Source organism: Sprattus sprattus (assembly GCF_963457725.1).
Source record: "Sprattus sprattus genome assembly, chromosome: 15".
In the NCBI taxonomy this organism is placed as follows: Eukaryota; Metazoa; Chordata; class Actinopteri; order Clupeiformes; family Clupeidae; genus Sprattus; species Sprattus sprattus.
The window spans coordinates 24,125,333-24,150,908 of record NC_137913.1 but is presented as its reverse complement, the minus strand read 5'-3'; the positions used below and the strand labels follow the sequence as shown (position 1 = coordinate 24,150,908).

Genomic DNA, 25,576 nt, shown 5'->3' with positions numbered 1-25,576 from the left:
GTATATAGGTTTTTTTTTTTTTTTTTCAGGGACTGAAATTAAATTATAATGATATATGGCATCACTGTTAGAGAATATTGAAAAGTAAAATGAAGCAGACTTCAGCCAGAAACCAACATGGTTGGAAAGAGAGTGAGTTATTTGCATGTGTGCCTGGTTACCTGCATCCAGCAGCCTCTTGACGATGTCGAAGTTGGAATGGGACACGCTGTAGTGTAGGGCGGTGTTGCCGTTACCGTCGGCCATGTTGACCACGTGGCGCAGTACAGAGCTGGAGACGCCTCGGAAGGCGGCCAGGTAGTCCTCCACCATGGCCGGCACGGCTGACTTCTGGCTGGACACACGGAACCACTCCTGCTGCACAGTGTTCAGGCACGCCCGCTGGAGAAATAAAGAGCCAAGAACAGCAAAAAGGCGTCAGCAAGCGGGCATTCCCAGGATGCCAAGGGGGAGCACCCTTCATGGCGTTCTTGCGGGAAATGTGTTAGCTTCCTTCCAAGCACCATTATTCTACATTTCCTCCCTCTTTCGATTAAACATTCTTGGACCACGCCAGTGTTCAAACAATAGAATCGACCGAGGCCAACTTTCCAAGAGTTAACAAACAAACCTGCCTACAAAAATAAATGCATTTCAAACTTCAAAAGGTAGCCCTCTGCAAAATAAATCAATTGATGTGTCTGGATTTAATAACAACTTGTTCTTGGGGGGGTGTTAATACGCGCAAACCCCCCGAAGGCACATCAAGTGCAGCCTGCCAAGAAGGGGCATACACCCTGCAGGCGCGGGAGGCCATGCCAGCTGCTCAGCTGGATGCCTTTCAAGATCCTGGCCGGGTCAGGGCGGCTGGCTGTGCCTGGCATTCCTTCATAACGCGTTAGGCACCGAGGGCCCAACCACCGCGGAGCTTCAGGGCACGGGTGCGGCCAAGTCGGAGAGATGAAACATCGTCATTCTAATTTAACCTGAGGCCTCGTTTGTTCACCCTGAGCTGGCTGTTTGGAGAGCGGAGGCTTCTGCAAATCCCCGCCGACACAGATGTTCAGAAAGCTAGAGAAACTGTGAGAGTGCAAAGGAGCGAGAAATACAGAGAAGGAACGAAGGAGGAAGAACTAGAGGGAAAACAACTGAGAAAGTTGTCCAAACAGAGGGAGAGACAGAGAGAAAAGATAGACGGAGAGAACGGTAGAGACAAACAAACAATAGAGAAGGTCACAAACGTATGTGTTTAAAGCTTGGGTATTTAACCTATGCACTTCTTACCACGTCTTTGCTGGTTAATGACTTGGAATCATTCAGGTGGGTTTTCAGAACGTTGCACGCCGACACCATCTTTTCACTTAACTCGTATCTGTGGAGAAAGGGTAGAGGTGCGTCTTTGCATGTGTTTGCATTGCATGTGTTTCTCTTACACAATTGAATTCATATGAATGTACTTGTTTACTTAAGAGTCTCTGTACTGGGTTTTATGTACTGTAAATCATCAGGTGTCTTCTTCCATGTCCCACTCACTCACCTCTCTCGCCTCTCCTGCTTCTCTGAGCCGCTGAGCTCAGCTCTCTTGCCCACCTCCACCGCTCCCTCGTTACAGAACTCCTCTCCGCCCAGCTTCTCTTCACCGACGTTCTCCTGCGCCTGCTTTCCTTCCACCTCCTCCTCATCCTCCTCCTCTTCATCATCCGACCCCGAGGAACTGCTCTCCTCGGAGCTGGAGTCGTCGCTCGACGTGGTTTCGTACCTGTGAACAGAAACCGGGTCGAGTAAGCAACAGGTCCTGACGGAGAAGACCAGGGATAGGAGATAGGAGCACAAAGAGTTGCACTTGACAATCCCTGGCATACACAAACAGTTCATACTCATCAAAGGCCTATTGTCTATTGTAAGAAATGGATGAAGTACAACACCAAAGCCAAGGTTTGTATTACATGGTTTTACATCTATGTGTAGTCATACACCCTGTAGTAATTTACACTACAGACGTATAGCAAAATCTGATCCAGTGTTACCAAATATTTCAAAACGCTTTACCTTTAAGAAACATCATGAAGTGAAATGAAATGACTAATACCTTAGTGACCAGACATTGCTTTGTCTGTCCTTCAATGATGCAAAACTTTCAGTTTTCAAGACAGAATCAGCATTTGAGGTGAGTGCTTGGCACATCCTCTTGAACCATAACAATCTAATTCATCTTCTTGAGAATAGCTCTAGGTCACAACACAAACTGCCCAAACATGTTTGTAACTATGGAGGGCCACCTGGAAATTGGTAAAAAATAATTACAAAATGGGAAACACCCCTGACTCTGTTATTTTTATGAAACAAAGCAAAATCACTCTCTCTGAAAAATTCACTTCACTTTTTTTCTTCTTCTAAGCATCACTTCTGAAACTGGAGATGAGTGTTGAAAGTAAGGTTTCCTGACACTCACCCTCCATTGACACCCACAAACTGCAGGTTCTTTTTGGTACCGTTGGATCCCTGGCGGCCATCTTTCTTTTTCATGATGGACTTCAGGGTATTCTGACTGCCTAAAAATCAATTATAAAAAAAAGACACTGGTATTACAACTGTTTGCTTATTAGTCATGTAAAGATCAAATAGTTAATTAGCAGATGGCAACTTACAGTACAGATATTAATTTTCAGTAGTCACCCATGCGTGCTGCGTAGGATTCAAATCAATCTTAGTGTTGTTAGCACCTTGCTTTACCAGTTACTCTACCACTTCAGTTGCAGGGAACACGTCACTAAATAGTTTTTGCGGAGACAATCCATCCACTCACAAACAGTCAGATTTTATTGGCCACTACCAGCCTACTACCAGTCTCATGAACAGACATGTTGCATGCCCTGTGCTTACAGAACCTCTGTCAGATAAAACAATCTTGCTCTACAGATTCGCTATGCACTAGCATAAACATCAAAGACCGTGCAGCTGCACTTTCTCTCTCTGATTCACAAGTGCGGAGGTATGCTGCCATCTCATTCTGGAACGGGTAATCCATCACGACTGCGAGATGGAGCCAGTGTCTCTGCCTCAGCTGGAGGAGGCGCGCTCATTCCCTTTTACAGTATCATAAACGCAGCATTCCCTCTCCCCCCCAAAAATAAAAACCCTCACTCTGTGTGGCACAGGGTGCTCGTCCCAAAAAACCCAGAGCTATCCCAAACATCTAAAGTATAGGGTCTGCCCTGCCAAATAGCAGCGACAGACCGAGGCCTCTTTGCTGCGAGTCTGTAAAAAGAACAACTCCGCTCACTGCCAGGTCTTCTACATGCGGGGTCCTCTCTCTCACTTACTTTCTTACGCACCCTTCCCCTTCCATCTTTCAATCATCATATTTTGGCAGCATATACTGCAAGATGGTCTTATGCACACTTCCTATATTTTGACAAGTGAGGGTTTTACTCCCAGTCCTGAGGGGGCTTAGCTGGTACATGCACTGAGAACATGGAACACACACACACACACACACACACACGGCCGTGGGTTGCATCTCTTACCGTGCAGGGCCGTGGACATCAGCTGATCCATGCGCTTCTTCTGCTCGGCCTGCCTGGTTTCGTCCGTGACCGTCATCACCGAGCTCATACTCTCCGTCTGAATGACCTCTGACCGCAGGGTCAGAGACTGGGAACTCACCCTGCTGACCATCTGTTGGTCTGCACGGGCACAAGCAAGAGGAGAGAACAAAAAAAATACTTTATTGGCGATACAAATATATATATATATATATATATATATATATATATATATATATTTCAAATCACTCACTGTCCCTTTAAAAACACATTATGGAATGGAGAACAACAACATAGTATAAGTTCATAATGTAGGGGAGCACTGGTCTGAAATTAACCCATGAACCCCCTGAGCTCTTCCCTGTTTGGTCACACGTGAGAGCCTTGGCATAAACCTCATAGACATGCTGATGCATGTGGTATGGAATGGCACATTCCCGAGAGGAATGTGGAATTTGGCATTCCATGCTGAGAGAACATGAGAAAATATTTTTTTCAAGCCCAGGGTATCATTAATAATGTAAAGAGATCAAATAATTATATCGGAAGAGTATGGTTTCTCCATGGTTATGGATCCCTTTTTAGCATACTTTTTTTTCTGGAGGAAAAATACTGGCAGGTGAATGATAAATTCAGGTCAAATAAAGCCACAGGTGGAAATAATTCTATTAAATAAACAGCATAGCACAACAGGCTACAACAGTTATATTAGTTCAAAAGACTAAGAGAGAAAAGAGAGCAGGCTACATATATAAATTCCTCTGGTTACTGAGCCAAACTGTTCTCCACAGATTAGAAAAAGGTTTCTGAGAACACCTGACTAGCAGATTTCTTTCTTCTTCGTCCAGAAATGTGCTTTCAACTGCAGATGAAGTGGAAACATCCTGCACTTGGAAGCCAGTGCAGCTGGCCAATCACCGCAACTATTTGATTTGTGCATTACTATTCAGCTATTCATAGCATCAGCCATGAATAGCCTATTTTGACCAAGAATTTCATCCATAAACACATAATATTAAAAGCTACATACATCTAAAGTAGTTATAGTTGGTATCCATCGATTGTATATCGTACCATTGCAAAACTTTAGATACTGCTTCATTCTAACTATGACAAAAATGATAAATGAGGTGAGATGTATCAGCCACTGTTTAAAGTCAGCACACAAACATTCACTGGCTTACGAGGTCGAATGGCTCATATTTCACTCCCAGCTTTGTCTAACAATTTCTCAGTCCTTCTTACAGCGTACCTCAATATTCCAAGTGCAAACAAGATACACTAAAAAATGGCATCAAAATGATGTATGTATATGTTTATATATATCTCTATATATAATATATATAAACCAGCCACAGAACATCTGCCCAATGGCGGCTGTGACTAGAGCCGCGTCCCTCCGACACTTCGGCGTGTTATATAATGAGGACCTGTGAATCAGCATCAGCACAAACTGGAGTGGTTGGGAGGAGGAGGGAGGAGCACAACAAAAACAACAGCATGGCCATTTAACGCGAGCTAGCGCTTCCAAAAAGGAATGAGCTCACTGTTGGTTTACGGCCAAAGCCCTGATGCATTTTTCAGGGTCAGAGATAACTTGGCCCTGTCAGATCCGATCAGCCATCTCACACACACACACACACACACACACACACACACACACATACATACACACACACAGTGTTAACAACCCCCGCCACCTCAACCTCCACCCCTTGCTAGCCTGCCCTACAACCTCACTGGGATAGGTTGGGGGCAGGAAGAGGGGTCCATGGGGGTAAAAATAGACTTTTGGACACAAGCCATTTTCTAAAGCTAAAGATCTATATGCTCTGAAGCCCTGTTGTTTTGTGAGCCTCCAGTTTCCTAAGGGTGAACAGTAGGCCTTTTCATGGTAAAGCAAAATCCCAGTGTGCTGTTAGGAAAATCCACAGACAGCTTCCATTCTAGGGGGGCATGAAATCAGAAATACAGCCCAACACATCACACCAAGGAAAAATGTATTAATACAATTAAAATGAATTTAGTGTGTATATGCTACTTGATTTTGCTGGATGACAGGGTGATTGAATAACCTTTAACTCTCACTTGTCTTTCTCAAGAATATTTCAGTGAGGAAGAACTTGCTTGCTGAATCATCTTGTCCCAAGTCCATCTGTGTTGCTGCATAATGTGGGATTCATCATACGTGACGACAACTGTGAAAGTTAGCTAGCAAAAGCTGACCAATGTCACTCACCTCCGCTCACGCTTCCATCTGGCGGTAGCTTGATGATGTCAGCGACGCTGAGCTCCTCCGCGCTGCCGTACTTCATGACTGAGTTGATGGACGAGAGCGTGTTGACCAGCTCGCTGTTGATGGAGCCAAACTGGGTGTGCGGCTGGCCGAAGGCGTCCGCCAGCTCGCTGTAGTTCTCCGCCAGCAGCATCTGCTGCTCCTGCAAGAGCTTCTGCACACGCTCAATGTAGTGGTCCAGCCCGGCACCAGTGGCCGGTTGGTCCGGCAGGGGACAGGCCAGAGCCAAAGGCGGTACCTGGATCTGGGTTGGTGCCGCTGCAGGGCTCTCACCAACCTGGGAGAGATTGGGGAGCTGAGGAAGAGAAGGGCCGCAGGCGATGGTCCTGGTTTTCAGTCCCACCAAGAAGTTGTCATGCATGCTGGCCTGCCCCACCCCACTGTCTTTGGTTTTGGCTGCGGCTGACAGCCGCTCACTCTCCGTGTCGCCGAGTGCTGCCGTTCCCACGGCAATGGAGCGCGTCTTCACCGTGGCCTGCGCGTCTTTCACCAGCCCATCCCCTACAGCGACGGTCCTGGTCCCGGTCGAGGCCATACTGGTGTGCTTGTCTATTGTGCGGAGCTGAGTGTCTGTGCAGGAATCCACCAGAACAATCTGTTCAGTGCTTGTGGACCTACTGACTCCGAGCATGTCTGTCTCGCAGTACTGAGATAAGGTCTCTGGAAAGACCATAACTCCCTGATCCTCTCGGCTCACAGCATCTGTGACTGTCCCCAGGCTCACCAGATCTTTGATGGGGCTCACAGTCACATCCACCGAGCAATCCCCACATCCGATAGATCGGACCTCTTTGGCCTGCTCAGCCTCTGCCTTAGACAGTCCCAGACTCTCCACCGTCTCCTCTGTATTGATTCCCATCTCGCACACGCTTAGCTGCAACCCTACACCTTTGTCGGACACGGTAACCTGCCTGCCCACGCACTGGTCCATCACTTCCTTTCGTTCCTGCACGACCCATCTATCCATTGGTACATCTGGACCTACAGCAGCTGGTTTTGTGTCTGGTTGACATGACACCCCGACCGCCTGGACCTGGACGTCACACGACTCTGTGTGGTTGCCCACTCCCAGGCTGTGCGTGGAGACCCTGGCCTCCACTGAAGTGCTGTACATCTCGGGCCGGGCCATGCAAGCCTTGTCGCTCTTCTTCCTATTCCCAGCGGCCTGCAGCTCCAGCTTGAGTTTGCACATCTCCATCTGGTGCGTGGTCTCCTTCAGCTGCACCTCCAGCCGGTAGATCTTCTCCTTCAGAGTCTCGATTGTCTGGTGCTGCAGCTCGATCTCCGCCTCAGCCTCCGTGCTCATCCCCAGCATGGCCTCAGTCACCCCAACCGCCGCGCTCCTCGTCTCCCGCTGCTCTGTCCCCACCGACGCATCCTTGCTGTGCTCTGGTGAGCGCCTGCAGATCACCACATCGTTCATGTTCTCATCCGTGCCAACGGCGATGGACTTCTGCTCCCGGCTCGACTGTCTCTGCAGGGTGGCGGCAGCGTTCTGCATCTGGCTGTGCTGCTGCCTTCGGTTCTCCTTTGCGCTCACCTCCTGGATCTTCTTCTCCGCGCCGGGCTCCTGGATCTTCTTCTCCAGCGCCTGCATCTCAGCCGTCAGCTGCCGGAATTCCTGCAGCCGCAGCGAGCTCTGCTCCATGCCCTCCAGCTCATCCTCCGAGTCAATGTGCAGCTCTGAGCTGCCCTGCTTGAGCTGGGCCAGCGGCTCAAACTGGTCCGCACTGCCCACACTGTACGAGCGCTTCCGGAAGCCTCCAGCGGCGCCGGCGCCCTGTTGGCCGGCGAGCTTCTGGTTCTTCTGGCTCTGCCTCTTATCCTCCTGCAGCACAGCAATCTTCACCTGCAGGATGGGGATGGTCTTCACCTGCTCCTCCAGCTCCTTGAGTCGCTTCAGCGCCACCACCATCTGGTCGCGGATGTGCTGCAGGTGTGCCGGGCTCACGTTGGTAACGGGCGTGGTCATGCCCGAGCTCATGGGGCTGTGGCGCATGGAGCTGCCCATGGAAGGGGTGAAGTAGGGGTTGTAGTCACCGTTGGGCGGGTGCCCATTGTGCACGAGCAGGTGCGAGCCGGGCGAGATCTGGCTCGGCCCCACTGAGCCACCGTAGGAGGAGGAGAGGGAGCTATTGGAGCCCATGCCCCCGAAGCTGGCCAGGCGGCGGCGGGGAGGCGGTTCGCAGGGGGGCGGCTGGGCCAGGAGCCGCTCCTGCTCCAGGCGCCGGCGAGTCTCCATCAGCGTCTTCTCCACCTGGAGGTTGTGTCGGGGGGGGACCCGCGGGGAGGGAGGGGGAAGATGCTGCTGCTTGGCCTCCAGGACACTCAGATAGACCTGGGGGGCCTCATGGACAGGGTTAGCGGGGATGGGAACTGGTCTGGGTCGGATTGTCTGTGACTGGGTTGGCGGCTGGGGGGGCGGTGGCAGTGACGGCAGGTATCCGGGATTGAGGAACACGGGCGACTGTGACTGCTTGTTCTCATCACTATTGGACGAGGAGAGCGAGTCAGTGGAGGTCCATTCCGCCAGGCCGCAGCCTCCGCCACTGCTGCTGCTGACGCTGTTGTTGTTGCTGTGTTGGGATGAGGTGGAGGGGCGAGCCGATTTGGGCTTCCTCTGGATATTCAGCTTCTTGATAGTGTTTCCCCGCTCGATGTCATCCACATACTTGAGGAAGTCCAGGTCTAGCTGGAAGCCATAAGGGGTCTCCAGGTAGTATGGAGCCACAGGGTCCTTTTCACCCTCATCTTTTTCTGTGGGTTTAAGAGAAAGAGACAGATTATAACTACTTTGCCTGAAAAAAACTTTCACCAACCAACATGGAAATAAGTCAGTTCACTCATCATAGCCTGATATTAGATGTTACACATAGCATGTTGTATGACAAACTTGTGAATGTCCTTCTCTTATCTATTCCTTGCACCGAGAAACAGATTAATAACTTCCTACTGCCGTTGCTATGGAGCTCCACTTATGTAAGCCTCCTGCAAATGTGTCAACAAATGACCCTGATTGTGGCTACAAAGAACAATGAATATAATCTAGTAGCAGCTATTTCCCCTCAACTGCAGCTAAAACACAGTCACATCACATTAGCGAGCCGCATACCAAACCTCGCTCTCTGGGGAGCGTCCTTACAAGCTTGTTTAGGGAAGAAAGAGAGAGAAACACAGAGCACTAAGTGTTTCTCTGGAGCTCACGCTGATCACTTTGATTTACTGCTGCGAGTACGAACATGAAGCAAAATGTTCTTCAGCAAGGCAGTAATCACTTTGGTGCGAGCGTGCCTCGTCAGAGGAAAACTATCTCTGCCGTCTAGGAAGACAATGTTTTTGAAAGAAATACATGGCAGGATCTCAAAGACTGTAGACACCCATACAAAATGGCTCTATGCTTTTTTTTTGCTAGGTGATTTCAGATGTCTCGTGGCAAGCGTGTGTTAAGCCGTGTCCTGTTCTTGTTCATGGCAGAAACAGACATAAATGCCAATCCCAGTTCATGTGCTGGCAACATTCTTGAAGCTGAGAGAAAGTGGAGCTAGGGGTGCAGGGAAAGGGTGGGGGGGTGTTGGGTGCAAGCACACAGAACAAACATGTTACTCTATCCACTCCCCCTTCTAAAAAAATAAAAATATTTTAGTGGAAACCAAGAGGCTTACTCACATTTAAAACATGTAATTGCATAACCTTTGAGGCAAAACAACAAGGGAACACTGGCCAGGAAAATAAAACAATGGCAGCAACAGAAATGGTGATAACATGCATCTAAAACGTAGGAATGTCAAGGCATAGGCAAGGACATCCATCAAAAAAGCAGCTTATATCACAGTCCAAATTCCACACCAGACAGAGCCCCCTCCATAACCACCACCCGACTGTCTATCAGGCAACCAGCAGCAGCTCCCTGAACTGTGCAACTTTTCAGTCCACTGAGGAGCTCAGCATACATAGCCACACACACACACACACACACACACACACATACACATACACACACACACACGTCACTGACCAAAGCCCCCTGGTTCCAGTTACTCACCATGTACAACCAGCTACACTGACGAGGAGCCTACGTTTCCCCTGAGCCTGTTTACTGCCTCAGTGCAGCACTCCACCCACACCACTTCATTCACATTACAAACTAAATAAAGGCTAAAGTTAAAACCAAGGAACACTGAGGGGGGATTTGATGGTGCTACAGCAGTATGGGAAACAGTTCCACGTCTGTACAAGCTTCACTTACCTAAGGGCAGTCAGACGTCCTCAATGAAAGTAAGAGTGTGCGTGTGAGCGACTCCCTTCCTCCCTCCCTCCTTCCCCCTCTCTCGCTCTCTCTCTCTCTCTAATGGGCTTTTGTAAAGAGAACAAGCTGGAGTGTGGCTCTCTGCTTGCAGTGTTCCTCCTTTCCAATCTTCACTCCATAAGGGGAAAAATTCCACTATTGGCGTAAACTTAGCCAAGCTCTGCTGAGCTTACCATAGGCTGAAATGCTCCTCCAATCACGCACAGCTTTCTTTCTCTCTCTCTCTCTCTCTCCTTGCTTCTCTTCAGCCTTCCTACCTCTACACCAAGACAGACTCTCTTTTCTTCTGTTACAGCTACCTTTCCCCCCCCAATCACAATGCTGAGACGTGCCAAGCTGAACCATGACCACAGAAATGTGCTTCCTCTATACAAAGAATGTCTTTTTTTTCCCTTCAGGATGGAGCTCTTTGGGAAACACGTTTTTGACCATATTCCAAAGTAAAATCATTCAGTCATTCACAAACCAGTTCCTAAAAACGATATGAAGAAACAACGATATAAAGAAATCACAATTTAATGAAATATTGCCCAAATCCAGACACTACAGTACTTTAGTGCTGCAATTCAGCAGCTGTATAACAGTAAGCCTTTAACAGATTAATAAGACAATCTCATGTCTGTTTAGATTGAGGGACTGGGGAATAAGAAGAGAACGGAGACGTCATCAGTAGAGAGACGGGACTGTCCGGCACAGGGCACTGCCCCTGGACAGCTGAAGGCTGACCTCTTCTCGCGAGAACAGGCAAAGGTCACAGACCTGCTGCCTTAGGGGGCAAAAGTGACAGGGCGAACGAGCAAAGCCTGAAAGGGCGCTCCAATAATAATCTGCCGTCACACCATAAATTAGCCATTACGCAAACCAGGACAGAGCAGCAAGCAAGCTCACAGAAAGCCAGCACTGGTCTTCTCTGGCCTATCTGTCTGATCCATGAACAGCACAACCCATGCAGGTGATAAATGGAATACACATAATCGGAGCAGGGCAGGACACAGAGCAAGGACTGGCAGTTTGGACAAGAACAGCCTCCGCTACAGGTTGTGCAAGTTAACGTTTAACAGAGACAGCTGGTGTTGTATTCTGAAATAGAGTCCACGAGGAGAGAAAGACAGGAAATCAACCAATCTGTGTTTATCATTTGAAAAAAAAAAAAAAAAAAAAAACATAAAACGGCCATGAAAATTAGCAGGTAAGTGAGTGGAAAGCGATTCTCACCTAAACTGTTGGAGTTGGAGGCTTTTCTGAAGGTTGCAACAGAGACGTGGGGTAGAAGGTCCCCCCTGATAAAGTAAAAAGACGTGGAGTGCTAACTGTTTGCAAAGGCCCTGATTGGCTGAAGCTCAGGAAAAGAATGGCAAGCTCATAAACTCAGCCAGTGAGGCAGCAGACAAAAAGGGCTGACACTGGAGAAGAGCTAAATGAGAGACAGTGACGTGCCAATATCATCATATGTTTGTGAACAAAGTGCAGTTGAGAGGTACAATCTATAGGCCCTCAAATGAGATTGAAAAGTATATGAATAACTACACACATGAACACACAAAATGGGAACAATATAAAGTAGTGCTGTCAAACGATTAAAATATTTAATCGCGATTAATCGCATTTTTGTCATAGTTAACTCAAAATTAATCGCGATTAAATTATTCAAAATGAATCGCGATCGCAAATTTTTATCTATTCTAAATGTCATTTATTTTTATTTTAATGCTCTTATCAACATGGAAAAGTGGATTGGCTTGCTTTAAGCAATGTTTTATTTTATTGAAAAACAACATTGCCAAACAGGGCGGTAGAAAATAAAATTATAAAGTGCACATTTCAGATAAACAAGGCCTATAGTGCAGTTAAACCATGGCTTAATTTTTTTTTTTTCAAGTTTGCTGTGAACATAGAAGTCAGGCCTCTTATTTCAAAAACAATGAACCGTAACAGTTAGGTTACGAATAAAAGGTTAGCCAACTACTTCTGTGCTTCCAGCCAGCTGCCTGTTGACATTTTCAGACAATGGTGAAGCTCGCTTCTTTTGCACAACACAACTTTTAAAGGTAAACTTTCTATTCAGAAGCTTTATCGCGCTTACCATTCACTCAAACGTGACGTTAGCCTACTACACAGTTTGGGAGGGCAAAAAGTTTGCGTTAACGCTGTTAATAACGCGTTAAACTGACAGCACTAATATAAAGCCATGCCCATATTTAAACCATGTCAGAATCCAAGTATACCATTTACAATCATGCATCACATTCTTCAGGAAACCATGTTTAAAATAGCACTACAGATCTTGTTCTGATCTGTGTTTCACAAATGTTCTCAGCTAGACTGTGCTTTGTTTTCACAGGTTTTTGTCAGCTGAAACGTGTCAAGGCTGAACCATTCAATGAAATGTAAAGTTAGTGTCACGTAAACAACTCAAAATAGAAAACCGGCTCCCAGCATTCCTTTCAGCTTGGGTTTTCGACTCACAGGCCACAGCTAACATATGGGCATACAGACTATAGTCCCACAGTGGTGCACACACACACACACACACACACACACACACACACACACACACACACACACACACACACACACAGGGCTGATTACAGCATTCCAATTCCAAAACAAAAATATTCCCAATTGAGTCAGTCAGTACAGCTGTGAACAAGGCCCCATTTATCTTCCTCTTCTAGCTGATGCAGTTCAACCTCTCCAAAACAACATGTCATTATAAAGCCCCTATCTGCCATTCAATCTCACTCTTTTAACAACTGGTACAGTTTGTGCTATGGCACTCCACAAACCATACCAGCATATCACTGATTGGTACCCTTGTGGAAGGGTCTAACAATACTCTGCCCCCTGTCCCTTGGGTCAGGCTGAGGCCTGCCGACGCCTGAGACTTCTCCCACGCCACACACACCCCATTTGTCATCTAAACACACTTTTTTATCATTTCTTATGTGGACGGTCACCACCCACCGCATCTCTGTTTTTCTGTTCCTACACTGGAATCTAAAATTCCTGCTGGCCTTCCTAGCAAGGGAATCTGTAAGTCATCTTAGACAGGGTCAATTCGCTAAATGTTTGCAATGAAAATAAAAACGCAGACAGGCATGTTTGGCCTTGATATAGAGGCTGTGATGAGGGTGGAAACACAAACCGCTGGAGCCTGTTCCAGATACAATGGTTAGATGAAGAGGGTGACTGTCAAGCCATAAGCTCTTCCGTTTCAAATCGAAAACTCATGGATCAATTTCATTGTGAATGCTGGATGTGAAGATGTTGGAAAGCTTGAGCATACACACACACACAAAAAAAACCTCAGCCTTAAATGTTTTTTCTACACCAAACCAGTTATTAAGAAAGTTAAGATTATAGCTACAGAAATCCATGTTATTTTTAAAAGACGTTATCCCAACATAGAAAATGGCATGCAAAATAAATGTTATGCTTGCCATGTTACTATTCCTTTTATACACTAAACCCAATCCTCCAACTAGAGAGGTAATGGTAGTTTCTCCATTACAGTATTCAATGTTTAGATCACTGTCCATGGTGGAGCAGCTGCATATTTTGAGTCACAACATAAACCTACATGTTTCTAACTGGTGCTGTAGATAGCACTCTTAAAAGCAACCGGTCGAAGCTAAATTCAAATTGTTGTTAAAACTGTACTTAAAGTTCAGCATGAAGACATAGGCCATCAGAGGGAAAGTGAGGATACACAAACAAGCTGGTCATTCTAGAGTGATGACTAGAGGCTGAGGAACCAACCAATACGTTGGAATGTGTGTGTGGCAGCCGATGAAACAAAAGTACATGAAGCATTGCGATGTCTGTCAGTACAGTCTCATGCAATTTTGTAAAAGTAGATTCAATACCAATAAGCTAAATATTTTGGCCCATACATTCATTTGGACCATATGTTCATCATCTTCTGAATATAACCTAAAATAGGCATCTGCTAAGATCACTGTTTAAAACGACAAAGCTCTTACAACCTGTCAAGAAAACCTACATCACTCAAACCAGCTTCACACTGAAACCTTCCTGGAAGCCAGGGACACTGGAACAAACATTCCATACCTAATAAAAAACCCAAGACTCTGAGTCTTAATATTACACTACCACAGAGCACTGTGCCATGTAATTACTATGGGTGTATGAGAGAGAGAGAGCGAGCGAGCGAACAAGAGAGAGAGAGAGAGAGAGCGAGAGACGTTTTCTGTATCTTATATATGGACAGAAAATCGGAACAGTTCACTCACTGTTCACTCAGTCCAGGCCCAGCTCAGACCTCTGGAGCAGGAGATATAATGAAGCATTATGAGGCATAGGCTTGTCCTGTGTTGGTTAGCATATAAAACAACTCTGGGCTGGGCTAGAAAAGGGAGTGCTAACACATCGACACTCACACACACACACACACACACACACACACACACACACACACACACACACACACACACACACACACACACACACACACACACACACACACACACACACACACACACACACACACACACACACACCAGGGCAACAGAGGTTCTTTTCTCACACTCAGCTGGTATTTCCTGACCCGGCCCCAGCGCAGAAACCTCGTCAGCCTACCGACGTTTAATTACTCTTCCTCCTCCAGCGGCATGTCAGGGGAGCTTTGACACAAAGCAGCACTCATTAATCCACAAACAAACAGCAGCAGCCTTCTGCTTTAAGAAGCTCTCTCCTAGAAAGTAGAAAAAAGGAAAACAAATGCAAGGGGAGAGAGAAAAAAGAAATGTGCTGATATATAAGCATCCTGCCCGCTCACAGTGTTGGCGAGTCTCACCAGTCTCGCCAGACGTGGCAAAAACATCCTGAGGGTAGACCTAATGGGAGAGGAATTCAGGACTCCGTACCTCTCCGAACCACAACCCTAACCAGTCCAAACCACACACAAAAAACAGGATTCCCAGGAACAATAACATATTCAATGGCTATGGGTTGGACTACTAATGCTGATTTAACTGGTTGTATGCACACAAAACATTTGTTTGTGTTGACATTTGTTAAAAGATAACTGTTATGTTTTCGAGGTTCTAAGACAGAGGATCAAGGCTTATGTAATCAAAATGGCCCAGTTGGCGGTGTATTAGTCTGCTATTACAATTAAGCTGCATTTCAAGCTACTATAAAACATCTATTACTACTACTTTTTATTTCATTTCTTTAAAACTCTGGGCCATTAAGTACCATCTTTGATCCTGGCTAAACAAAATGGAGCTTGTAACCTTGGGGTTGAGCTGAATAACAAAACACAGACTCCACGTAAATATTAGCGAAGGGAAAATAAAGCTCAAAGCTCCCTGAACGCTTGTGTGGCAGTGAGCTGCCCTGCCCTTGGCACGGCGCTAGAATAAGCTCCCCGACACAAACATTACAGACTGTTTGGTATTAAGGGGGATGTGTGACTCTTGGCCACCGTGCCTTCAGTCATGCCACTTTGACACACAGACTGAAAGGGGACTCGGGTTTGTCCTTTGCAGCCTTGTTCTCCATGCCATGTCCTTAGCCTCGGCTAGCAATAGAGCTAGTGCCTTATAGTTTCCCGCCAAGCCCCACACTGTTAGGTCTGTAAGGGACCTAATTTGGGCTTGCACAAACATTATAGGTGAGGATCCAAGGGGAGTGTTAGCGCAGTGAACAGGGTCTTCAGAAGGGGTATGAGCTGAGAGGGGTCAAACAGTGTTTTGGCAGATGAGAACCTGCCTCAAGCTTCAAGTAAAGGCTCTAGGAGCCATTATCTTAATAAAGTGCACTGTGTTAGCCGTTGTCATAGAATGAATAGCCCATTCAGTGCTACAGCCATGTATGTTCACAGCAGTCTTGTAGAAAGAACATATCTGACACAATGACTGAGAACATACCATACAATCCTTCGATAAACATAACCTTCTCTAAAACATGGATGCGTGTTCAAGAATCTTCAACACGAGAACAAAAAAAAAACCTCTCCCTCTGTGTGTGTGTGTGTGTGTGTGTGTTTCTCTCTCTCATGTTTTGTTAGACGCAGCAGTGTGAAGAGAGGAATGTGAGAGGCCTGCAGGTGTGTGTGTGTGTGTGTGTGTGTGTGTGTGTATTGCCTGGCTAAGCTGACAGGGCATATTTCACATCATACTGAGAAAATCCCATGCAGACAGACTCAGACTCCAAGACCCTGTCTGGGGTCTGTCTTCGCCAGGGCAGGCATCTGAGGCCCTCACTTAAAAACAAGGCTGAGGCCCAAAGCTTTCCTCACACAGAGATAAGGGTGCCATCTTGAAGCTGTCTCTTCCCAGAGCACTTGGTATGATGATAATCACAGAAACAGGCTTTACTTGGGTACAACAGTTGAGACTGAGAATCTCTATCTTCCTAGTATTTTCTTGACCTTGCACAGTGGTAAAGAACTATTAAAGACAAACAAGTGTGAAAATATCGAATGTTCAATGGCTTTGAGTATGGAGTGCTGTTTCTTCAAGCGAAAGATGGGCTTAAAAGATCTTAGTCTCTTCTGTTTCCATGCCAGATGAGCCTCACCTGTGATGTGGTGTGAGACCTGTCCTCATGTAGTCCAAATAAAGATTTATTAAATAAAGTTAAAGTTAATTTACGTTAGAAGTTCAAGAATACATGATGTGGACCACGCGTGTTTAAACCACCACAACTTCACTCTGAAAACTGTTCTCTGTGTTCTCATGGAAAGCGCCATCATTCAGAAGACATACGGGATGAAGATAAAACTGTAAAACAATATATGCAAACATGCACTCAATGCATAAACACAACAATCTCACCCCGAGTTGCATTTACCTGTGAAAACACACGTCAGTTTCGCACATTACGAACAATAGCATTGACAGAGGAGGCGGGGGGGGGGGGGGGGGGGGAGAGAGTTACCTGAGACGTTGCCGTTAATGTGTAAGGTCTGAGCCATGGTCAATGCAGCTCAGCTCTTGGTCAGCCCCACACCAGCACTTAGTGGGATCATGCAAAGGCCATGCATCAAGTCCAGTTTACCATGCAACCTGTACACTGGGGGAGAGAGAAAGACACACACAGATACAACACAATGGGTCAGGATCAGTGAACATATAAACAAAGACTGTGTATTAAAACTGTTCATGTCAGCACAGCAGCTAGATAAAAATCTGATGGATGTTGACATAGGGGAGCTTAACCCATCTATTTTGTTGTAACACTGAGTATGCCTACACCCAAAGTGTTCTCAGTAGTAAAGACGTGTGTGCGCGTGTGTGTGTGTGTGTGTGTGTGTGTCCGTTTGTGTGCGCATCATAGCACAAACTTCAGGGAACCCACAAAGACATTCCATCAGATTTTTCCACTTCCTTCCACTCTCCCTCCATCAACCTTAATGTGGTTGCTGCCTTGCCTTTGACAAGTGAAATAATTTTACTGGATCAAAATTGGATTGTGTGATTATTACAAACAGCAGTGAGTTGGGGAGTTTGCCCTCTAGCTTGTGATTCGAGGCTTCCATGGCTGGTTGAACATTTTGACTTGTGCAAAGCTGACAAAAAAAACTGTGAGGCTGACCTTTGAATGTTTACATGTCGATGTGTCCCTGTTGCTTTTGAGTCACCAAACAACTTTGCCACCAGATCACCAAAACAGAATAGAGATCTCAAAATCATTAAATGTTGTAAATGAGTAAAAGTTTAGTCAGAGGCACCGTATCACATATATGCCTACAGTAAATACGGTCTCACAAATCCATAATTAATATCCCTTCCATCAGGTAAACTCTCTGCTTTAATGTCCACCTTAGGGGACGAGTCGTTTTAAAACACACAAACGCTCCGTGTCTGGCATAGCCTAATCAATGCAAACATTGTCACTTAGTACACAGGAGGCTCCCTCCTCTTTTTAAGTGTGCAGAGAGACAGACACAGTAGAAGGTCTGACCTATGGTTTAAATTAGCACCTGAAAGTCTATGCAAACAAACAGGCCAGCTCAGATGCACGACCAGGTGCAAATATAGGCTTGGTTGAAATCCATCAAATGCAGCCAGCCAGCCAACCAGCCAGGGTCAGGACATTCTGGTTTTGTCTCCTGGGCGAAAATAAAGAGCAGTGCAGACCAATGGGTGAACGGCCTGAGAGCTGTGTGACAAGGGATGGGGTGTTCAGGTCATGTGGCCTTTGGTAAAGGCCTCTCCTCATGGGCTAAAGCCAGTATCTGGACTTCGAACCCCCGTCTGGTTTGCTATTGAGTGGGTTGCTGAGGGGGCAGGTTTGTTTTTAAGTCAAGCCGAGACGCACACATCTGCATAGCAGACTGGGCTACAGTTTCTCAGCATGCTCCAGACCATAAATTCCTTCTAGAAAGCAGAAGCAGAGAGATAGGGGGAGAGAGGGGGGGTGCAAGAGAGAGTGAAAGGACGCCGGAGGACTCGTGGTCTTAGCACATAAATGATCTGCAGGTATTTATCTGGCCCCAAGGCTTGTTTGTAAAGGGTCAAACCAACGCTGAGCCTAAAAAATAAATAAAAGGAAACATGAAAATGCTTCCTTTGGGTTGACCTTGTTGGATTACAAAATGGCCTTTATAAACATACACGCCTAGGTTTGAAAGTAAAGCACTTTGCAAGACTGCTAAAGGTATAGCCTATATAATACTGGATGAGTCACTACCTGGGTCTTAAATCACACACATACCCACAAATCTGTAGAAAACAGGAAAAAAAAATCTGTGTCCAAGGTTAAAAAGATGCTATTAAATAATACTATTTGATTTTACATACTCTTTTAATGTGGAATCACAATAATTATGTGATTTTACATTTTAATATGCATCATTACAAGGTTCAGTTAAGCAGAAAACAGCAATTAGCCTAATCACAGCAATGGTGCAATTAATTAGTTAATTTTCCCTTATCGATTGACAGCACTAATATACATGTAGCCAGTGGGATGCACACAGTACCACACTCTACAATGGGCCTGGCTGTTAAAACAGGCAGCCCTGGGCTAAGTCACATGCTACAGACTAGAGAGAACTGACCACAGATCTCCAGGGTTTCACTCTCCATTGGCTGGCCGTAAACTGGCACCTGCAGAGGGGAGTGGAGAAACTCAACACTGTGGCCGCTTCAACTTTAACAAAGGTGCCAAAGGCAGGAACACTTAGCCAATGTTAGCATAGCTAGCCAGTCTATCTGTTTAACCCTAGGGATGCTGTGAAATGGGCCGGAACACAACAGTAGTGCATCAGATGATTACAGAATAAACAAAGCCAGAGTCTCTGTGTCTAACCATTGCGTAAGTTGACAACTGAGTTGTAAACATGGAGGCAACTAAGAACAGTGCATTATTAAGGAACTCCTTGGTTTGTAATGGTAAAAGATACAATGCCTGCTGGGAGGAGAACAAAATTGTATCTTATCAGTAACTGAGGCTATTTGAAGGTAGGTATTTCCCCCATTAAGAGTGCTGTGGCTTTAACTGAAGCCAGCCAAGCTCAGCAAATCAATCCACAAGGAAGTGCAGGCACAATCATTCTTCACTAATTAGGGGAGAGCCTGAACTAGCCAGCACAATTAGCAACATGAAGCCTGTCACTGTACAACTCAGAAGTAAATATAGGTTTAAAAATGTATATATAGAGCTGGAAGCCATGACGAAACCATGCTGCAAACTCAAAATACATGACCTTGTATGGATTGCTTACAAAGTATTAAGTGCATAGCAGAATTATGTTACTTGAAAGTGAAAATAATTGAGTGCAGTTTTGCTTAAGTTCAGCATTAAATATGCGGGTGAATGAATGTGCATTTTCAAGTAGTCAATCATGACACAGGGTTGCGTTTAATTCGATTGGTTATCCTCTACTTTACAGTAAACTAATCTTTACGGACAACTGTGATTATCCATAGTTTGTCACAAGATGCACTGCAAGAGAGATGATTAACTGATACCCTGTCTCTTTCCACACAACAGATGAATTTAGCTGCCATTTTCAGTAAAGCTCTATCCCCAATATACATCTGCAAATGGAAGATGAAAAAAAACCTATCCGAATACACACTGCCTACCTTTAACCTTCATGCTAATCCTTTACGACAGCACACCAGCACCGCATGGCAGTGGCAATGACCGCAATCTTCACCGTGGTCTAGCTATAACCTATGGGTCTCCTCAACAGAGAGGCATGGGTTACAGCTAAGATTAGCCAACTTCCTCAGATGACAGCCAAATGATCTGAGTACTATAACAGGAAACGATGCCCTGCTAAGTGTGACCAGAGAGATCACTGACCAGGTCCAGAGGACCGGAGAGGAGGTTGGTTAGACAGTTGGTGAAAAGTTCGCCTACCTGTATCTCCTACAAGTGGGGGAGGTGGAGCGTCACACCTGAGGTCCCACCCCATCTGAGAGACAGTCGAACAGGTGTCATTATGCTTATATGGCCACACAGGTTGACTTTTAAACCATGGGGGCGTAAATTTGAGAGTAACCTGTTCTGGTCTAGGAACCACAAAGTTGAGTCCTGACATGAATTCAGGTCATGCGGCTCCACCTGTTTTTGTTAGCGCTGTACGGAGGAAGGAAGTTTGGGCGGGAAAGGACCTGGCCCTGGTGGTGTGTGTGAAGGTTCATTCAGGTTAAACCTTCGAAGAGGAAGAGATACGTTTCCTTTTTTATGACGGTGAGGGGAGGAGGCTGGGGGAGTAGAGGCTCTTCATCATGTCACAGACGAAGATAGCATACACGTAAACACCCAACACCACACACACACACAGACACACACTCACTCTGTCACTCACACACACACACACACACACACACACACACACACACAGTCATGCTCTCACAGTTTCCCTCTCTCTCACCTTCGCACGAACGCTCACACACACGCAAAGACACATTTGCTCACTTGCCCACTCCTTTATTTCCTTAAACACATACACACACACACACACACACACACACACACACACACACACACAGTCATGCTCTCACAGTTTCCCTCTCTCTCACCTTCGCACGAACGCTCACACACACGCAAAGACACATTTGCTCACTTGCCCACTCCTTTATTTCCTTAAACACATACATAAACATGGTCCCACACTCTCTCTCTCCCTGACACATGCCCAGGTCTGTGAAGCACACGACACACAACACACACCAGTGACTCTAGGAGGCCCCTTGTAAGTGAGACGATTTCCCCGGTCGGTAGGTTCCATGACATACGAGCATGACTACACATACCAGATGGAGACCACAGATTCAGAGATACCAACCAGTGTAGCCACGAAATATGCCCAGTCATAGCACGAGTAATGCGGCCAACATTAGATTACACTATAACTTACCATTGTGTAATGGGTTACGATTAAAACGCCAAATACAAATACAAAATCAACATTCAACACCGTTGATATGTAAGGGAGCAGTGGTGCAATGCTGGGGTTTGAAACTCTTGGGTAGGAGTGGCAGAAAAAACAATGCATAGATGTAATTAAACTCTGAGTGGACTGCAGTTTAGACTATTTGGTTGAAAAATTAGGAATCTAACTACGAAAAAGGCATGTAGGATCCTTACAACCACGGTTGGCATTGATAAAAGGCATGCTAACATGATAACTCATGTCTTTGGCAGTGAGGCGCTGTGTTTCTGTTACATTTCGTGGACCACAGAACTGCATAGTGCCAAGGCACTAGTTGGAACGATAGGTGTTCTAACCGGTCTTTCACAATACTATATAACATGAAGATGAAACCAGTACTAGTTGCCTACAACAATATGCTTCAATTTATATCTATATATATATATATATATATATATATATATATATATATATATTCAGAACCTGCAAGAACTGGTGGAGTGACTATCAAACAATGTTTGCAGGAGAAGTGAGTGGTAATAGACTGCATTACCACCTCCTCTCATAGGGAATACCTGTCCACAGCTAAGGCAAGAACACTCCAGCATGACGCATCAGGCTGTCTGACAGCCTGCTGTTCACCACTGACAAAACATCTGCAGGTCTCAGCACACCTCCTCAGACACAGGCCCCCACACGTGACAGGGAAGCTTTCACAGGTATTTCCAGTTTAAGGAATTCTAAGGTAGAACTAAGCACTCCAACAGGGAAAAATCTAAATCATACATGTAAATAAGGGCTGCACTTATTCAGACTTCCAAACATTTAAAGCAACATTATGTAATAATTTTACTTTAAATAACAGCTTCAAAATCATTTTGGTGGTACACTGACTAGTAATACGGAGAATGGCTTCTGTGCCACTGCAACAGCACGCCTGGTATCGCACTATGTACATTTGATGGACAGGGCACGATACTGCTTATGAGAACTACATAATGCTTTATGGCACCACCCTACGTAACAAAAACTAGACCCTTCTGCTAGCACAGTATTGTCTGTATGGATGTCATGGCAGAGGCTACAAAGAAACAGACAAAGACGTTTTGGGAAGAAGCGAGGAAAGGAAAGAGAGGGAGTTACCAAGCAAGAGACCGAACAAGAATCAGTCTCTGACTGGTTTTTATTTGTTGGCGAGAGCTAAAAGAGACGAAGGGTGCAAATCAGATGCCGTGCTGGCCTTCTTTCTGTTGGACTACTCAGCCAATGTTATTTTTGAAAGAACGTGACGTAGGCTGTAACCTTATCATTGTCATCCCTGTCTCAAAGAGATTTGTAGTTTTCCAGATGCCCAAATTCAATCGACCTCAGTCCCGTGTCAGGTTAGAATCCAAATAAGTTCATCTCACGCCACCTCACGATCATTCTTTGTTGCTAAATAAGCCTTGGAATTTTGCCACCTCGACAACCTAACTCAGCTAGCATGTTATAAATTACACTGTCCAATGTCGCCCAACATTTTATTTGATTACACATCAAACGCAAAGAAAACAATGTATATAGGCTGAAAATGCAGACAGTTTAAACAAAAATGTGTCATTCTGTTTTTGTTTTCGTTATGTTAGTGTTCATCTCCTATGTCACAATAAATAAAACAATTTATTATACGGCTCTTCAGAATGTTCCAAAAAGTACCGTTGATTTGAATGGGCCATCCCTACGTCATAGGTCACATTAATTCCTGCTAAAATACCGCTGCGAAAAGATAATGACCGCTGTCATTGGCAACGGGTTTTGTACTTCTAATTCACATCTTCATATCATTCCTCAGCTGCGCGTCGGGGTGTTGTTCGCCCCGTCGGGAATTATTTTTGGAGAATGACCTCCGGACAATACATTATCCCTTACGTAGAGTCATAGTTGAGTAAAATCTTGTAATATTACTCTACCTTTTCAGTCAACATGCTTCATTGGCTTCTGGTTGTCTTTGTCGGTTCCATACCCTTCAGCTTGTCAACAAATACTCGAGTACCACTGTCCGTTAAGGGGTTTGTGATGTAAAAGTGAACTATACTTCGAAACTTTAGGGGGAGCTCAGTGGCAAAAAATACCAATTCTCACATTACGGGGCTTTAAGTGGAATGTTTTCATAATTGCCGTACTATATTCAGGGTATTACATGAGAGATTCTCAAACATAGGAGAATCACACTGGGCTTAACTATGATTGTCTCAGGTAGAAAATATATGGGTATGTGGACAAACAAAATGCGTGTTTTTTTCGAAAGACTGATTCACGGAAAGTCTCTTTCTCTCACTCACACACCGTTTGCCCTTTGCATCAGGACGACCAGCAAACACCTCCTAGACACAGGCAGGAAGACAGGGTGGGAGGTGGGGGTTTTGGGAGGGTGAAGGAGAAGAGAGGCTGAAGGTGTCTTGAGCGGTGGCTGGTCGACCATGAAAGCAGGCAGCTGGGCTCCATTTAAGTGCACAATGTGAATGGGCAGTGCAGATCCTTTATATGTGCACGTGTGAACACACACACACACACACACACACACACACACACACACACACACACACACACACACACACACACACAACATACCTCTGCACATTTATGGACACACTAACACACACTCAGACATACACACATGCACGTCTGTGAAGGACCCAACAGCAGTAGCTGAAGCAGCAGGGTTCAGTCAGGCTGCTGCTCCCCCCGTTATCACCCCGAGTCACCATGCTGAGCAGCCCTCCAAATCCACCTTCAAAGCCCAGCAATTATCCACACAAGGAAACAGCAATGCAGGAGAATGAAGGAGAAAAAAACAAATCTTTTCTTTTTGATCACTCTCTCTTTCTCTTACTTTCAGGAGAGCCTACTCTTATCAAGCTAGGGCACAGAAATAACCTAAAACAGGAATAAATGACAAGAGCACAGAAATAACCCAAAACTGAAATAAATGACAGACTTCAGAAGAGAGGAAAACCTTAAATCAGCACTACATGAAATTCCAAGGCAGAGAGTTCTATTTCTGTTCACTTGAAAACGTCTGCAAGTACGTGCCCAAGCAAAAATATAAAACTACATGCCGAAAGAAGCCCTCGGCTTGACTCGAATCTGCCTGGAGTGGCAGTCTGTCTGAGCACTCCACTTCACCACCGTACTGGTCCAGATGCCACCCCTCTGCCAACATCTCAGAGAAACCACAACAGGTCACCAGATACACCAGCGGTTAGAGTACTCAAAACACAGACAGACGCGTGCATGCGCGCACACACACACACACACACACTGTACCTTGATCAGCCGAAAACGCACACAGGTCAACCAAGCACCCTGACATCCAACAAGGCATACAGTGTCCAAGTTCAGTCGCAGCGTGTCCAATCACTTAAATGCAACTGTGCCCGCAAGGACAGACGCGCTCAGCTATAGCCACATAGACCACCAGCCTGGGGGGCAAGTCGAAAAAGCACTTACTGATCTGGGTCACCAAAATATACCAGGAGTGGGGGCGGGGGGGCATCTGCAGCCTGAAAGGAGTGTGACTTAATCGCTGCTACAGACATGCAAATATAATCACCCGTACTGCAACAGGCTAAATTTACCGACATCGCCCCAGCCCCCCTTGCAGCCCTTGCACCCCCACGCCCCCCAGGCCTATCCACTCTAAGCATGCCCCCGGAGAGCTGGGCTTTGGGTCAGAGTGAGGTGAGGCCAACGGATAGAGATTTAGGAAAGATTTAGCAAAGCGTTAGCTGAACAATGTGTAAACAAAAATGATAACTTTAGTCTACACCAACGTGGCAGAGGAGCATGGAAAAAATAGAGATGGCTAGAATGGGGGCATTTCTGCTTTCCCGTTGAAAATCAAGGGAAGCACATTTATTTTCGTATGTATGTTGAAATTCCCTGATACGCACATCATGCAAAAAACATAAAGACAGGACACACACATATTCTCTCTCTCTCTCTCTCTCTTACTCCCAATCTCTGAGAACACCCAATCCCGCCTTTTGAGTGGTTTCGGGGGGGTTAAGAGGTTTTGACCTCTTCTCGCTCGCTCAGCCCATCTGAGGAAT

At 45.8% G+C, this 25,576-nt stretch overlaps 1 protein-coding gene across 4 annotated transcripts in view; it reads right to left on the bottom strand.

Moving 5' to 3' along the window:
• kank1a (KN motif and ankyrin repeat domains 1a) overlaps window positions 1-25,062 on the bottom strand; it is a 29,094-nt gene extending 4,032 nt beyond the window's left edge. Inside the window, exons 1-8 of one of the 4 annotated variants that reach the window (XM_080852417.1) lie at window positions 24,792-24,955; window positions 19,158-19,206; window positions 5,764-8,577; window positions 3,507-3,665; window positions 2,432-2,531; window positions 1,517-1,738; window positions 1,264-1,351; window positions 162-381 (exon numbers count right to left, since the gene is read on the bottom strand). In XM_080852417.1, coding sequence (XP_080708543.1) covers window positions 162-381; window positions 1,264-1,351; window positions 1,517-1,738; window positions 2,432-2,531; window positions 3,507-3,665; window positions 5,764-8,577; window positions 19,158-19,185 — 3,631 coding nt within the window. In that variant the 5' untranslated portion in view covers window positions 19,186-19,206; window positions 24,792-24,955. The other 3 variants (XM_080852416.1, XM_080852415.1, XM_080852414.1) reach the window with 3 other exon arrangements.
• Between the last annotated feature and the right edge of the window lie 514 nt (window positions 25,063-25,576).